Here is a 16,748-nt window from a genome sequence, read left to right as displayed (position 1 = left end):
CTTAATCTAGATACATACATGATATATATATAGATACATCAAGTGATAACATGGAAATTTGATAAAAAAATCACACATATCAATATACATGAAAGCACCTGCTAACACAGATTTACATTTTATTTGCTTTTGTAACGAATAAATTAAATAGTATATACTAGTGTTAATCAGATATGGCTGCACTGTGAAATATACATGTAATGTATTCATGGTCTACAACTGCATAAGTTTGGTTATCAGTCTGGATTTTAGGTCTAAAATCTGTGTTATTTATCAATTGATTGTATTCCATGCAAAGTTGAAAGAACTAGATAATGAAAAGAATGGGAGGAGTTAACACAACTTTTCCTAAAATAAATATAATGGATTAAAATCTCATAAGGGTACTAATAAGAAAGCTGCTTTAAATCAACTAATTTTTGCAAGGGATTTATTTTCGCAAGTAGAAAATTATTGAATATAAATCATTGCTAATATGAACACTTTCCCCTATATAAATACATCAATAAAGTTAGAAAAGGGTGGCAATAAATCACTGCAAGGTTGGCTGAAAAGTTGGTTTCTGATATTTGTCAATTATCAATACACAAATATATTCAACAATGGACATTATGGACTGCTATCCATGCAAAGCATGTAAAGTTGAAAGTGGTATATAGGCATGATAATCAATTTTATGATGAAAAACAACAATTGACATCAAAAGTTTATAGCTTATCAAGTGATAAAATGATTGAGAAATTTCAGAATAACACACATTACCCACAGATAAATTTTATTGCTGCTAGCTCTTCATTGTCAAAAAGATCTTATGTCCCTCCTATTAAAGGGAAACAGCTAAAAAAAATGGATCTCTAATTACAGATCTAGAATCAATTATACATAATATAAAAATAAGGAGATGTGGTATGATTGCCAATGAGACAACTATGACCAAATTAATTCATTACAGTATTGGCAAATAGATTATTACTGATTTGATAATCAGAACAGATGGAAGGTTTTTTTTTTAAATGTCATATATAAGTACAATATGGTATAGTGTTTGTAACAGTATAAATGATTAGAATGTCTAAGTACAAGCATACAGGTATTCCTGCCTGTACATCTATCACCACCCATTTCATTCATGTATTCATTGTATATATGTATTAATTTTAGGACTCTTTTGTGAAAAATTAAGTAATAGAATTAATATTCTATTGCCTTGATAAACATTGTTTCAGAAACTCACCTTTCTCTTTATGATCAATGCAATATGTCAGTTTGTACAAAGGCCTCATCATTGAATTGAGAGTAGACTTCATTCAAAAGTTGAATATGAATGTTATTTCTGTGCTAGAGTTTGTATTTTGTAGATTTGGCATTTTATAATAATTTTAATCATACTTGTCTACATTGCTGTTACCAAAATGGTTGTCCTAGGTATCATTTTAGTGGAATTTTGTGCCACTGTCATACAAGTGAGAGGTTTAGCTAGCTATAAAACCAGGTTTAATCCACCATTTTCTAGATAGAAAATGCCTGTACCAAGTCAGGAATATGACAGTTGTATTCCATTCGTTTGATGTATTTGAGCTTTTGATTTTGCCATTTACTTAGGGACTTTCTGTTTAGAATTTTCCTCGGAGTTCGGTATTTTTGTAATTTTACTTTTTTATAGGTGGCATTCTTGTGTATAGATGCCTACATGCCAAGTTTACTTTAAAAGTGATATCGAGAAGCTAAAAAAAAACTTCAATTGTGAGAAATTGAGAATGAAATTCATTTAGTTACAACATCTACATTTTATTTTAGAGGTGACTCCATCCACTCAACCACTTTATCCAAATCCTCATGACCAGACAGAAGTGCCCATGCCACCACCAGCACCCATTGGATTTGAAGGTCAAAGTAAGTATATTGTACTCTGCTCTGATTTTGAGGATAGACAGACATCTCCTTTTGTCATCACCATCACCCACTTAATTGTCAGATACATCATAGGGCTCTCAACCCAATCATTTGTTTTTTTTGTCTTTGAATTTAACCTTTTGTGTATTGCACATGAATATATCACATTACTAACTATTGCCTTTTTCAACTGATTTTAACATTTGGTTCTTATGTTGTGCTGCTACACCACTGTCCCAAGTAAGGGGAGGGTTGAGAGCTCATAAACATTTTTAACCCTGCCACATTCTGTATGTGCTTCTCCAATGTCAGGAGCCTGTAATTCAGTGGCTGTTGTTGGTTGCTGTCTATCATTTTTGTTTTTCGTGTTTTTGATTTGTACATAAATGAGGCCTTTGGTTTTCTTGTATGAACTGTTTAACATTTTGTCATGTCTGCCTAGGGGTGGCCTTTTATAGCTTACTATAAGGTATGTGTTTTTCTCATTGTTGAAGATTGTACAGTGACCTATATTTGCTTACATCTACACATTTGGTCTCTGGTGGATAGTTTTCTCATTGGCAATTATACCACTTCTTATTAGAATTATAGAATAAATATGCAGTCTCATTATATAACAAGAGGAGGTAAGGTATGAGCCCTTTTTTTTCGCCCTGAAATTGCAAAAATTGTAAAATTATTCCTTCCTTTTAAACAAAAATTAATTCTACTGGTAATTGAATATGGTGATATATTCTGGAAAATTCAATTCACTATGATGTCATAAACTCGTATTTGATTAAAAAGGCTATTTTACATACTGTTTTTAGTAAAATTAGTATATATGAACCTAGGCCTTTCCCAAAAATATATTTTACCCACATTAGCATCTCTGTATAAGACATTTTTCTTTTAGCAACATAAATATTTGGGTAAAGCCTTGGTCCATACCTAAATATTTATAAAAACTTCACAAGAACTCAAAATAAGGCAGATTTTTCAGTTTTGCACAAAATGTAAGAAATTTAAAGCCCACACAATTTAAAAAATATTATAATATTACTGATTACCGACAGACCAATACCATGCTGTCCTATACAGTATACACTGTTATCTCAGCAGCTGTACATTGGAGTCAAACAGCTTGTCCTGTCCTGCCATGAAATATTTGCCACTGGACATTAAGCAAAATGACAATCTATAGTTTAACACCTTAATGAACAGTGGGAAATCTAGAGAAAAAGAACAAAAGAAAATTACCTCTTCTTATGATAGAGTTGAGAAAATCAATAATAAAACAATGCCGTTGACGACACTGATCAAAAGTTATTTCTTAATAACAATTGTTTAAAGAAATTATTAGTTAAACTGTGTTATTAGAAATATACATGCAAATACACGATGTTTTATGTTCAGTATTTATCGAGATAATGGCATTAGAAACCATACAAAATCTAAACATCTTCTGGTCACCAATTTTTGGAGTGGTTCACATTCTAAGTTTTCGAGGACACAGGTCTGCTCTTGTTACATGAAAATTCAATATAGAAATTTTGTCTTTTCATGAATATAACAATATAAAAGTCTGTCTGTGCAGGTTAAAAAATTAAAGATAAATATTCTTATAAAGTAGGCTTCTTTTTACTTTTTTTATACAATTTTAAGAAAAGGTTGTCTCGATTTTGTACAAAAACTATTCACATTCAATGTTTACATCGGGATATGGTCCATTTGAATTTGCTTAGTAACTTAATATCAAAAGTGCCAATCTTTGCTGCATATCAATCGATTCCTTTGGAATTTTTTCCCCAGACTTTCTCTGATCTAGCTGCATATATATGCGGATAATAAGCATGTTCTCTATGATATGATCTTTCTTATTTTAATGCCAAATTAGAGTTTTTACCCCAATTTCACGATCCACTGAACAAAGGAAATGATAGTTCGAATGGGGTATGGACACATTCTTGTTTCAACTTATTTCTATTTTTACTATTTACCAGAACGTTTTCCTGTGAATTTATAATTGATAGTGTCCTTGCTAAAATGGGACAAACATTGAAAAGATCTAGATTTTAGTGTTTACAGGGGAGGTAATATTTTGTCACTAGATTTGCCACTGACTAGTGATAAGTAACAATCTTATTCATTGTCAAAGTGAATAAGTTCAATATTCCTAAGGCATTTTTTCCCTTCAATCAGTTTAAATGTACTGTAAATGTTCTATTTAAATATTTGGGTCTAACTAAGGAGCTTTGATATCCCTAAATATTATTGATATGCTTTTATATTTTGGTTCTGTAGAGGGAATTTTTTTTAAACATTAACCATACTTGAACAGATTTAATTGAAATAAACAAAACATAAAAAATGCTTACAGCTACATTTGTAAATATTGTTAATATGTAAAGAGGGGCAGGTAGATAAAAGTTTATAAATAATGCCCACGCTAAAATAAACTATTTGACAACATTCCAGTGTTCATTTCTTTATCTCAAAATGTTTGAAATTAATAACAAACATAAAAAAAATGATTGATTTGAAATATTATTATTATATGTGTATGTTGATCTGTAGTTAAATAGATATAATAACAATGTCAGGAGGTTATATGCTTGGTGAGTACCTAGATTTCATATTCATATATATCCCATTATTGAGCAGCTTTTGAAAGTTTTATTTATTATCAAGTTTGAAAATGGCAACTAGAGGAAAAAAAATGTTGAGGTCAGTATTACATGTTTTTTTTCTAATTACCGGTATAGTGTCTGGCTTTTTTCATTTAAGCCCAAATTCTAATGGTTTTTAATTACAATTTAAAAAAACTCAAAACTGCTGGTTTATTTCTCATCTACAAAACTTATAGCATATAATATAAATGTTCAAAACCCAGTATTCAGCTATATTCTGTACATTATAGTTGATATACTTAATTGTTAAAATAAACACTCGATGTGAAGTTATTTAAAGATATAATACTGCATACCAACATTAAGATGAGCATAGAGCATGACACATTGAATCATTTCTATTCTAAATAGGACAAATACTGAAATATTGAAGCTGAGGAATTTTTTAATGATCCCTTTTCAGTCACTTTAACTTGTATATGTTAAATCTTTCATCATTTAATTTGCATATGCCCTTGAAAAACTAAAAAAAAAGTCAAAGTGTAGAAGTTTAACTGTCCTAAAGACATGAACTTGTTTTGTTTCTATTAAAAGTTTTTATGGCAGTTGAATGATGTTATGGACATTTTGTTTCTTTTCCAGTGACAGATTCCAATGGACCGAATGGTACTGCAGAGGCTGATGAATATAAAGCTAACCAACAGGTAAACCATAATTATATATTAAGCAAGCTAGAAGTACTGTTAATTCAGAAATTTTGTGATGTTTATATTATTGCGAAAATTGCGACTAGATAGTAGTGTAAAAATAAAAACTCCCAATTAATTTGATAGAATTATTTGTTTCAGCTTTTCCTGATATAGCAATAATTAGTCTCACTTTTTTGTCAATTTTGTACTTCACTGTTTGATTTCATATGTAATATTGTCCTGAAGACGCCACGCTTGATGGCGAAACATGTCGACCAGAATAAACTCTTACCATGCGGTAATTGATGGGTGTTGTTGTCTTTATTATTATTGTTTTTTTTTGGTCAATTGTTCAACAATCTCAAAATTAAAGCATGCACAAATTTCTGATTAACAGTACTTGTGATAAGATTTTTTGGCTTCTTATATTTCTTAGAAGACATACATGCTTGTAGTATATACATGTAGCTATCATGTTAATATCACTTCAATTAATTTGAACATGAATTTTTTCTGCTTCTATAAGCATATATGGATTTATAATATTTTCTGCAATATTTATAAATTTATATGGAAACTCTGATAATCATTTGATCAGATTGCATTTGTATTGGTATTTTTTTTTAATTAAAACACTAATTTTCATTTTTTTTAAATCAAATATCGAGATATGGTTATGATTGGCAATGAGACATATATCTGAATGACATTCTTTTACTTGCTACAATTGAAAGAAGACTTGATAGGTTTGGGTCAAACTTATCAACATCTTGTCAAACATTAAGACATTATTGAATTAAAAAAGATTTTTTACCCATTGTAGTGAAAACTAAAATTATCAGTTCCCATTTACATGATTTATATGCCACAGAAAGTGAATCCATTTTTTAATCATTTACAATATACCATAGTAAAATGATAAAAAATTTATATCAAAACAGCACAATATTAAAATGTCATATTACGCCACTTTATGTGACATATTACACCTTTCTTTATTTTATTTGTTTTAGTGACATTAATTAATGTTTGACCAAATAATATAAGTATTGTTCAACTTGTTAGTTGAACAAATGGAAAATACAGGTGAAGGGATTCATTAGGTGCTAAAATAATGAGCTATAATATGTTGGAACTAAAGGTCCAAAAGCAGTTTTAATCTTTTACCTATAATGTCCTTCATCTGTCTTTGGAGGGAATATTTGGCTTCAACATGAAAGTGAAAGTTATTCATTTTAATGAGATGCCATTCAATGAAGTTCAGACCCCCCCCATTCCCCCCTCCCATCTTATAACATCTTGATTGCACTTTTCTTTGCTTTTTTTTTAAAACATGTATGAAAAAAATTACACAATAAAAATTATATCAACCACTATATATCAAAGTATGTATAAAAGGGAAACATCTTATGACATTTATTTTAAAACATGCAATACAGAAAACACCACTAGAACTAGGAACAGGAAATGAGGAAGAGGTTAGTAGGCCCGCTGCATTAAATATTGTTATACTGCATATAGCTTTATCAAATAATATCACTTCAGTTGAATATGTTGATCACAAAATGTAATAAAATATTAAAGATGGTGAAATGAGTTGATATCATAATTGTATAAAATACATCCAAGTGCTTTCTGTATTTATATTGACTTATATGCTTTGCATTAATGCAATTGCATGATTGTGATTCCAGATATCTATGCTTAAATTTGTGTATTCATGCCTGACCATTGATAAAATTATTATTGTTAAATGTTGTAAATTTCACTTCTGCAAAAGTGTATTTAAATCTTGGTGTATAAATTTACTGATTTCAAAACGAGACTGTTCTAATGAAAAAAGATATTGATATGTTCTACAAATCAATATCAAATTATTTCTCTGAATATTGCGAAAACTCGATCGTTTTCTGTGTTCAGTGGAATGAAGATATTTAGATCTCCAGTTTTGAAGGAATAAAACTTTTGTGAAATAATTATCTAATGGGTCAATGGAACTAAATGCTTATCATCAATTTTAACTGTGAAGCCAAATGATTTGTAACATTTATTATAGATAGTCTGTTGTTCATAACATCATCAGTATAAGTCTGCAGAACAATAAGAATTTGTATATTACTTAGTGGTTCTCTGGTTACTTGAAGAAACAAGAGTGACCTTCAAGGCTTAAACCTTATATCTTCTTTGGTACCAGTGTTGTTTATGGAAAATAATCTTAATCTTGAAAATACAGTAACTGCTCCACTCCTAGAAGATCACACTTTTGTAATATTGGCAAAGTAGACTTGAATTTTATTTTCCCTTCATAGATAACATGTGACAAGAATTTTAAGTGACAGAAAAAAAACAGGAGGTATTATTCGATAAAATTGATACTTTGTTCCTCTTTGGATGGAAATTCTCTCTCCTGTTTTTCAGTGAATGAATGAAAGAATTTCAAAAGAAAATTCTGATATTTCTTTCTTGTCTTATTGGCTTGTATAGAAATACAGAACTTCTGTTACAATATGTTTATCCTTATGGAAATTTTCCTGGATACTCAGAAAAAATCAATAGCCTAATATCAGTTACACTTAAATGCTTTAAATGGTAGAAATTATTGGCTTCGAATATCCATATTATAATAAGGCTTTATTAATTTGTGTATATTGGGATTTTTATTGTAATGGATGGGTAATATGTATGTTAATGCTTTATCTACTGTATCCAGAATAAAGCACAGAGTTGGTTAAATGTGCCGATTTGGAATTGCTTGATTTCTCACACATTTAAATTTATACTCAAATATATTACATTAATTTTAATTCAGTATTTTTGGTTCATTCACCATCAAATAAAGTGATGTTAGTAAGAGATAAATATCCTTCTTTTGTGCATTTGTTATGGTATAAAATCGGGACATCTTCTTTGTTTTTCAAGGTCATTTGATTGACTTGCATAATGTCATTTTATTACAACTTTTATATTGTCATTTCTTTTTCAAGCACTCATTATTACTTTTGCATGTCAGAGCAATTGTTCTTGAAGTCTTGATGTATTACTGATAAACTTCATCAGTTTTGTTGGCATTTTATAGCCAAAAAAGATCCCCGATTGTTATTGAAACAACAAAATAGTGCTTTTAAACTTGGATGGGAGGCGTAGGTCACACCTGAACAGAAAAGTAAGAAGGAAAGAGAGAGAAATAATATATATAATCAGAGTTAAAAATGGGTAAAATTGCTTAAAAACACAATTACTAGAAAAAAATAGAGGAAAAATTTAGGAACTGATAGAACTAGTTAAAGATACAGGAATTAAAATAGATTACAAATGTAGTAATTGCTAGAAGAGGAAATGTTTTAAGAATTATAAGAAATGTAAGAACTGTAAAAATCTTGGAATGGAAAAATGAGAACACAAGAATTAGATTTTGAGGAATATATACTGCTGCTTAAAATGTTATTCATACCTCTCTTTTTAATTTCATACCTCTCATTTAAATTTTATCATTAGTAAAATCAATGGAATAAAAATCCTCAAAATCTTGAGGGTCATGTGTTTACTCTTATCTACTTGTATAACTGAATACAAAATGTTAAATTTGTAGTGATAATGGATGTTTAGGCCAGTTGTTTGTGCCATTTTGTATTATGTATTTAATTTTGTTTGAAAGGAAATAAGGTTTGAAAAAAGAGCAATTTACGTGCCCATAATTTTTTTTAATAAATAAAACTGTACATTATGTATATAGTCATGGATCATTTCCTTGTTAGAATATTCATTCATTCCATACTGGTTAATAACAATTTCATGTCAATTGTGATCAATTTTTCTGAGATTTGATTTCCATTCCTTTAAGTTAACTTAATTGATTCAGTAAAAAATTCTTTGACAAATATTTTTCTGAGATTTGATTTTCATTCCTTCATTGATTCAAGTATAAGATTCTTGACAAATACTGTGATAGACTTTTCTCCAAAATTGCTGTAGCATATAGAGAGAGAAAAAAAGCATGTAGTAATTGACAGTGAGTTTTATTACTTACCATACATTACTGTATACCTGTCAACATTGATTGTTTATTTACTATGAATAATACACATTTACTGTCAAATCATCTCACTGTTACTTGTAAAATATCACAAACTTTTGCTAACATTATTACCTGATGTACATGGCATCTAAAATTCTTCAGCTTTATTCATTTATTTAAAGATTTTTAAAGATTTACAAATTAAATATATCCTATACTCAGGAAAAGATTTAAATTTACATGTATGTTAGAGATAATCTGTTTTGATGAAAGGGAAATCAATTTTGATTTTTCACAACTTGTGTGTGACATAAACTCCCACAGCCTCGACATATGAAATGAACTGAAAAACTGACCTTAATGATACATTTTTTGATGAACAAGAATTTTACCTGAATGATGCAGGTAAATTGTATATTTTTTAATCATTTTTATTGAAGTTAAATCTTGTGACTATAATTTTTTCTTTGTAATTTAGATTATCCCAGACAGACAAGATAAAAGTATGCAAAACTACAGATATTAAGATATACACCCTTTTCTGATTTGAGTTGAATCATGTACATATATGTAGGTGTAGGTTGTAGGTTTAAATGACATATATTTATTTCATGTTTACTTTGCAGATTTAGACTTTTGATCTCATTTAACCCCATGGTTATTTTGATTGCATAAAATATTGACCTTAAAAATGCTAATTATGTTTCCATAATAGCCTTCAAATTTCAATAAACAATACATTTTTTATATGAACATCTCCAATAAAAAAATGTCTGCTGTGAAATATTTTAAACCAAAGGTAGGCCAGCAGCTTTATATTTTAATGTATTCAAGACATTTGATTGCTTTGTTTTAACCTCTTTCAATCTGTATTTGATGGACCAGTCACTATATTAAAAATCTTTTTCTTCGTATTTTAGTTTAAAAGAAAAACTTGATTATTGTCATAAATGTTTACCCCATGAGGGTTCAATTGTACCAGATTTTTAAAAGAGGAATCTTCCCTCTTGTCTCTGCAAATATTCTATTTAATATATTATTTAATTATGAACAAGCAATAGAATCTAACTGCAAAATGCATGCATCAATCATTAAAGATAAAATAAGGGTATGTGATTAAATTGACAACTAGAAAAAGTCAAGGACATAAGCAACAAGGATGTCACTGTTTATATAAAGATAAAGTTATATGCCTTCAATCATAAAATAAGAGCACTGGAATGAACTTTTATCGATAAAAATTCCAATCTTAAGAAATATAGGCATCAGTTAGAAATCCATCAGATTTCATTTGTAAATATCAGCAGAAAAGATTTATCCTGACAGAATAACTGAATTTCTAAAATATTCTTGTGAATTTTCATTGTTCACCTTTTATAATGACTGTTTTTTTATTTAGATTTCTATTGTATTAATAATGTTTTGAAACAAATAAATGGGAAAATTCCTGTATAAAATGTTAAAAAAAGATATTTAAAACAAATCAAAGTATTATAAAAAATCAAATTTCATGTATAAGAAGCACTGCAAATCATTTGGAATATATACATAAGACATTTTTTCTAAAGTAGATAGTAAGTTATTGTGATATAGGTCTGATGTGAGTGTACCATAGTTATCATAAAGTGTCAAGTGTTGAAAATGTCTTCCCAATTAGGCTAAACAATAAAGTATGTGTGTTTGTTGTTTAAACCTGAAGAAAATAGGGTAGGTATGGTAGGAATTGTTTTTATTTTGTTCAATTGTTTTATCTTGAATGTATGAGGCAATTTTGTCACAATTCACTACCAAAAATACAAATAAAAGCTTCAATATAGGTAATTTGTGTTCTAAACAACAGTATTTTTTCTTTTACCTTATAATAAAAAGAGATATTATTAAAATTTATAATATCAAATACAAAAATGATAATAGTAATCAAGTTAAATATAGTTTTTGTTGCATTCAATTCACATTTTTGTACCTCCTTCAACAGGAATTCTGGAAATAGGAAATTGGGACAGTCAAAAACATTATAAATAATTAAATTGAGCCTACAATTTACCTTTCAATAAAAATAGTAGAACAACAAATTTGTTATAGAATGCTGTAATAGGCTAAACATTTCTTTGTGTCCACACTAATTTTGCTTTGCTTTACTGTAAACAGAGTTTGGCAACAAACGAAACAACTCATTATGGAGCAGTTGATGACAAAGTTGAACTGTTAACAGAAGACAAAACGGTATAATTTGCATGTAAAACTCAACCCAGCTTTTCTACAATATCATTTAGACTAATATCACTTATCTGTTTCATCTCTACAAATATCATTTTATATTTTATTTGGGAATAGTTTATTTTTTATCAAATTTTTTCTTTAGATACACCTAATAGATTATTTAAGATACCACTAAACTTTTTTTTCAGTCACACAAAAGGTTTTCCCGTACTTGTTTCATGGGTCTGCATCAGAAAACACTTTTTGTCTGTTTTACTCACACTCTAAATATTGGTACAAATGTAGTAATTCTATAGTATACCAAAAAATTTACAGCTACAACATTATCCATATCGGAATCTTTCCTATGACATAAAATTAACTCGAGTAATGGATGTTATATACAAGTATGCTACAAAGTACTTGTTAAAATTCAGGGTTTGTAATGTACATGTATATTGCATGGGGAATCGCTTATCTTATCTTATCTTATATGGTTTGTGCACAAATATTGAGAAAAAATAGATAAGCCATTTGATTGTATATTATAGGTATAGGTATTGTATGATATATAATATAATCTTGTATGAAAGTTAAAACATCCGAATCTTATATAGTTCTATATTAATTTAGCATTTTATTTTAAAATACTTCTATTATATGAAATGACAAGCTGCGTCCATGAGAAGATGTTCATTTTAAAGCAGAAATTATATTATAAAGGCTTCTATTCATTATATATGCATTGCTTGCATCTGTACTCAATGGTTTTTCATGCTATTCAGGTTAAGCTTGGCCATGCAACAAACAGCAGCAGCCAGCACTGCACATATTGAAAGAAACCTGCATGGAATTAGATTAGAATAAAATTAAGAAGTTCTCCTGTAGTGAATCTATATCCGTTTCTCAACTGATGTGTCCCCTTTATCCCCTTTATTTATTACCACAAAAATGCCCTCCAGAAGTGCTCTCATTGGCAACTTTCAAAAAGTTGCTTTTAAGTGTTTAGAATGGAAATTTTAATATTTGAATTTTGAATATCTATATATACTGCAGCTGTGCTATTTGCGCAGTCAAATTGCATTGACCGTATATTCATTTGTGATATACAGTCACTGACCGTATATTGCCTTGTTTATGAGTCATTGACGTTGACAATGCCTTTCCGTAGAGTTTTATTTATGATGTCAATAAACAATACAGGTTCGCGGAAATTTAATGTTGTCCGCTCCACATTTAAAAAAGTATTGTTTTTGCCCTAAATTTTTCATTTGGAACAATTATAGGAGTTGCAGTATATAAAGAATAACCATACATTGTCTAGTAATATAAATTTTATTTGTACTCTGCTCAAAACAGGATAGAAATGCTCAGGAAATCCTCGCTTTCTACCTGTTTCTAAGCCTTGTACAAATAAAATTTATATTTTGAGACAATGTATGGTTATTCTATATTTATTGTTCTGAGTGACATTGTTTCCACTCAAAACCATTAATCACCACTTGAAGGTTTCTCTTGAGTGTTGACTCATTGTTCTAAGAGGAAACATTTGAGTGTTGATTCATTGTTCTGAGAGGAAACATTTTTTTGAGTGGAATCATTTGAGTGTTGATTTATAGTTTTAAGTGGAATAATTTGATTGTTGATTCATTGTTCTGAGTGGAAACCTTTGAGTGTTGATTCATTGTTCAGAATGGAATCATTCAAGTGGTGAATCAGTGTTAAGGCAAAATATTTCAGTGGTGATATACTGATAAAGGTTTTCAGTGGAAACAAATTGATTAGATGACTTTTAGCAACATACAGTCATTTTTAATACACAATTCATTTTTTGATCCATCATTCACTATCATTGTTTGATAGGAAAGCATTGATTTCTGTCACCTAATAAAGGGAGGACTCCATTAGAAAAAAAGATCTTTAATGATTTGAATTTGATTTTTTTCCAGGTTTGAATGCTTATAAGCATGTCTATATAGGGGCTATTTTACTTTTCAGTTGAATTGGTTAATATTGTTTCATGTTATTAAAATTTCTTCTTTACTATGTTGACAGAAATTGAATGTAACTGAAGATGATAATGAAGATTCATCACTATTACAATCAAAAAGTCCAAAGAAGGTGAAATTGAAAGTAGCATGCACAAAGTGAAAGTAGAAAGCTTGCCTTTAAATGTTGTATGTTTTGGTTGGTCGTATATATAATCATACTAACATATTTACTCAAAATTGTGTCAAAAATTCTGAAAAAAAAAAAAAAAAAAACCACCTTGGCCACCTGTTTCAATAGATCATGCTTTTGATATTTCTCTTATTTTCTTTTTTTTTCTTTTAATCTATTCTATTTTAACAAATATAACAAGTATTTTTTTCAAAACAGTTTTTGTAAAAAAGACAGAAGAACCTTTCAATAGATTTAACAGTTTTGTTTCATTTACAGTAAAACCTTTGTTGCCAAACCATTTATATTTTCCTGCTTATAGATAGTATACTACATGTATTTAGAAAAAAATTGGTTCCTTTCCTTGAATCTTTTAAAGATTGTCTTTTCCCGTACCTTAATTCGTGTTTTCCTGTAAACAACATATTTTTCATATTCCTGCTACATACACAAGTATAGTTGTCACCTGAGGTTTACATTTATGATGGTATAATGATGGAGTCAAAAATAAATTATTTGTTCATAATTATGAAAAAAGAAATAGGAAGAAGAATCAAGACCACATGTATGTTTTTGATATCCATATGACAAATTTGTCAATAAAAATAGCCCTTTATGCTTTATGGTAAAGAGCATCATCACCTTCATTTGTCACATTCTTTCAAACCCTCATCTTTTCTTAATAAGTATATGTAAGCAGAAATAGTATCTAGTATTCAATCGTATAAAGATTTAGGTATCTTATTTTATATGTTCATATATATATATATGACGGTACCATTTTGAAGTTACTGTTATTGTAAATGAAATGACACATGTTATTATATTGAATGCATTTTGTTGAGGGGAGTATATAAATGGTATGCATCTAGCTTAAATTTTGTCATGAAATTTGCCTTTGCTTTACTGAAGGGTTGTTGTGAAAGTTGCCTTTTGCTTTGCCTAAGGGTTGCTGTATATGCCATTATACCTTTTGTAATCTACATCAATCTAACACACATTAAAATGCTATTTATCTATTTCCATGACATTTAGTTCATTATTCAATACATTTCTGTTTGATAGATAAACCATTTTTTATTTGGAAAAAAAACCCATTTTCAGTGATTTTGAAGAAATTTAGAGAACTTTTCAGAGAATGGTACATTGTTCAAGATTGTAATTTTCCCTTTTGCTATGGGCCATCTTGTTGTGAAGAGTATTTTAGCTTTTACCCGCTCTTTAAAAGTAATTAAGTAACAGTCTGAAGTAAATTTATACATTTGTTCAGGGACATTTGGTTAAGGTAATATTTATTGCCAAAAAGACACCAAAAGAGCAACACAGGAATAAAATAAACATCTAGAGGTTACAGTTATGTGTGTTGTTGGTAAGCTGTCTCATTGACATTTCACCAAATACCTGTCCACATGTGATATAAATCAAACAAAACATGCTAAAAAGCAGATATTTCTAATGGATGTTTGTTACTTAATATGTCTAAATAGTGATTATTTACTTAAATGAAATGTGTAAGGAAACAGTAATTTCCTGTGTACATACAAACAACTGTACTTATATACACAGTTTAATAATGAGCACATATATACCATTTACCAAGGTAGGACTGTTTGTACTCTTTCCAAGAGAATGAAAACTCTCCAAATTTAATGTTTTATTAGGTCTCTTTATTCTATGTATTTGAAAATGAAGAATTAAAAGAGTCAGAATTAAAGAAGGTTACTTTGACTAAATCAGGAATAAGGGATAACATAATTTGTTTGGTGCCTCTTTTGATTCAGGGTTTAAAGATGACATCCGTTACTCTTTTGATTCAGGGTTTAAAGATGGCATCTGTTACCTTCTTTTGTAATTTTATTACATTTGTACTAGTAAAACATTTTGGTTTGTGAAAAAGATGGTATTAGTGTTGGCAGGAAGTGGAGGCTTACTTTGTGTCAAAGAGACAACAACCCGACCAAAATGCAGAAAGCAGCCCAATTTAGGCCAACATTTTCACTTAAGTGCTTTAGTTTTCAGGTTACCATATCAGATTACTATAAATTTTTCATAAATTCGGTATCCTGAAGAGTCTTTTCACATCAGCTTCTCAGGTCTCTCAAAGGAACCTTACCCACACAATTTGAAATCCAGTTCCATATTTTTGTTCATTCCTATTTCCTGAACCTCTGTACTTAAAACAGCAATTATTTTTAAGCTCTGATACAGATGGCTTAATTTGCAATAGCAGTTTAATGATGTTCAAATCTTGCAAAATCAATTTTGAATATACAAACCAAGATATAAGAAACTGAGAAAAAACCATCAGAGGGCTTTCTTTGATTAAATGCATAAAAAAGACCAAAAATCATTCAAGCTAGTAACCCATCAGAACTTTGTAATAAATGCTGATCTAAAAAACAGAGAGAGAAAATGGGAAAAGGTTTCACTTATAATTACAAAATGAATTTTAATTTTTTTTTTATCTTTAGTTGATACGTAACTAGTAGTTTTTAACACAGTACATGTATAACTATGATTTAACATGTATATAAATAACCCTTAAATCATATCCTCGGTTATGTATCATTGGATCAACATCCTTTACAAAAAATGGAGGAATTTTTACAATTTTACGAAAAAAATGATTGTCACAATGAGAAGGTTTGTGATTTTCAATGGAAAGAATTAATTGTGTTAAAAAAAAAAATTTGTTTAAAGCTTTATGATTCTTTAAGTATATGGTAATATGGTTATTAAGTTTCCTATGTACTTTAATTATGTAATTGATCAAATCTGATGAAATTAATGTAAGAAAAGATGGAAAGATCCCATGAAAACTGGGATCGAGGTAACCTACAGTATATCAGTAGAACCAATTTCAGTATTTTTCTCAACTGGACCATAGCTAGAAGGATTTTATAACCAAAACCTTATATGTGTTTATCAGTTTTTCTTGAAATTGGCAAATAATTCTAAGTAAGATTTATATGTTCACAGTTCATGTTGGAACAGCATTGAAGTCTCAAAAAAGCCTACACAGGTGGTCATATTTGATAATCACATATTATTATTGCCTTCTTAACAAGACTGTTGTGGGGATGTAGTAAGTACCCTGTCACGTCCACTCTGTGTTTTTGTTACTTGTTTTTATACGACCGCAAAAAAATTTTAAGGTCATATTGGAATGACGTTGGCATCGTT

At 29.2% G+C, this 16,748-nt stretch overlaps 1 protein-coding gene across 10 annotated transcripts in view; it reads left to right on the top strand.

The window, feature by feature from the left end:
• The window catches only part of LOC127725826 (anoctamin-4-like), an 89,051-nt gene that overhangs the window by 18,529 nt on the left and 53,774 nt on the right, over positions 1 to 16,748 (top strand). For 3 of the 10 annotated variants that reach the window (XM_052233130.1, XM_052233137.1, XM_052233135.1), the window contains 4 exons: positions 1,798 to 1,893; positions 5,145 to 5,206; positions 6,631 to 6,669; positions 11,355 to 11,429. In XM_052233130.1, the coding sequence (XP_052089090.1) occupies positions 1,798 to 1,893; positions 5,145 to 5,206; positions 6,631 to 6,669; positions 11,355 to 11,429 (272 nt within the window). Of the gene's footprint in view, positions 1 to 1,797; positions 1,894 to 5,144; positions 5,207 to 6,630; positions 6,670 to 9,488; positions 9,612 to 11,354; positions 11,430 to 13,460; positions 13,527 to 16,086; positions 16,209 to 16,748 lie in introns of those variants that run through there. The other 7 variants (XM_052233131.1, XM_052233133.1, XM_052233132.1 and 4 more) reach the window with 7 other exon arrangements.

Source organism: Mytilus californianus, unplaced genomic scaffold (assembly GCF_021869535.1).
Source record: "Mytilus californianus isolate M0D057914Y unplaced genomic scaffold, xbMytCali1.0.p SCAF_15, whole genome shotgun sequence".
NCBI classification, from domain to species: domain Eukaryota; kingdom Metazoa; phylum Mollusca; class Bivalvia; order Mytilida; family Mytilidae; genus Mytilus; species Mytilus californianus.
The sequence above is the reverse complement of the archived record's forward strand: the minus strand, read 5'-3'. Positions and strand labels throughout refer to the sequence as shown.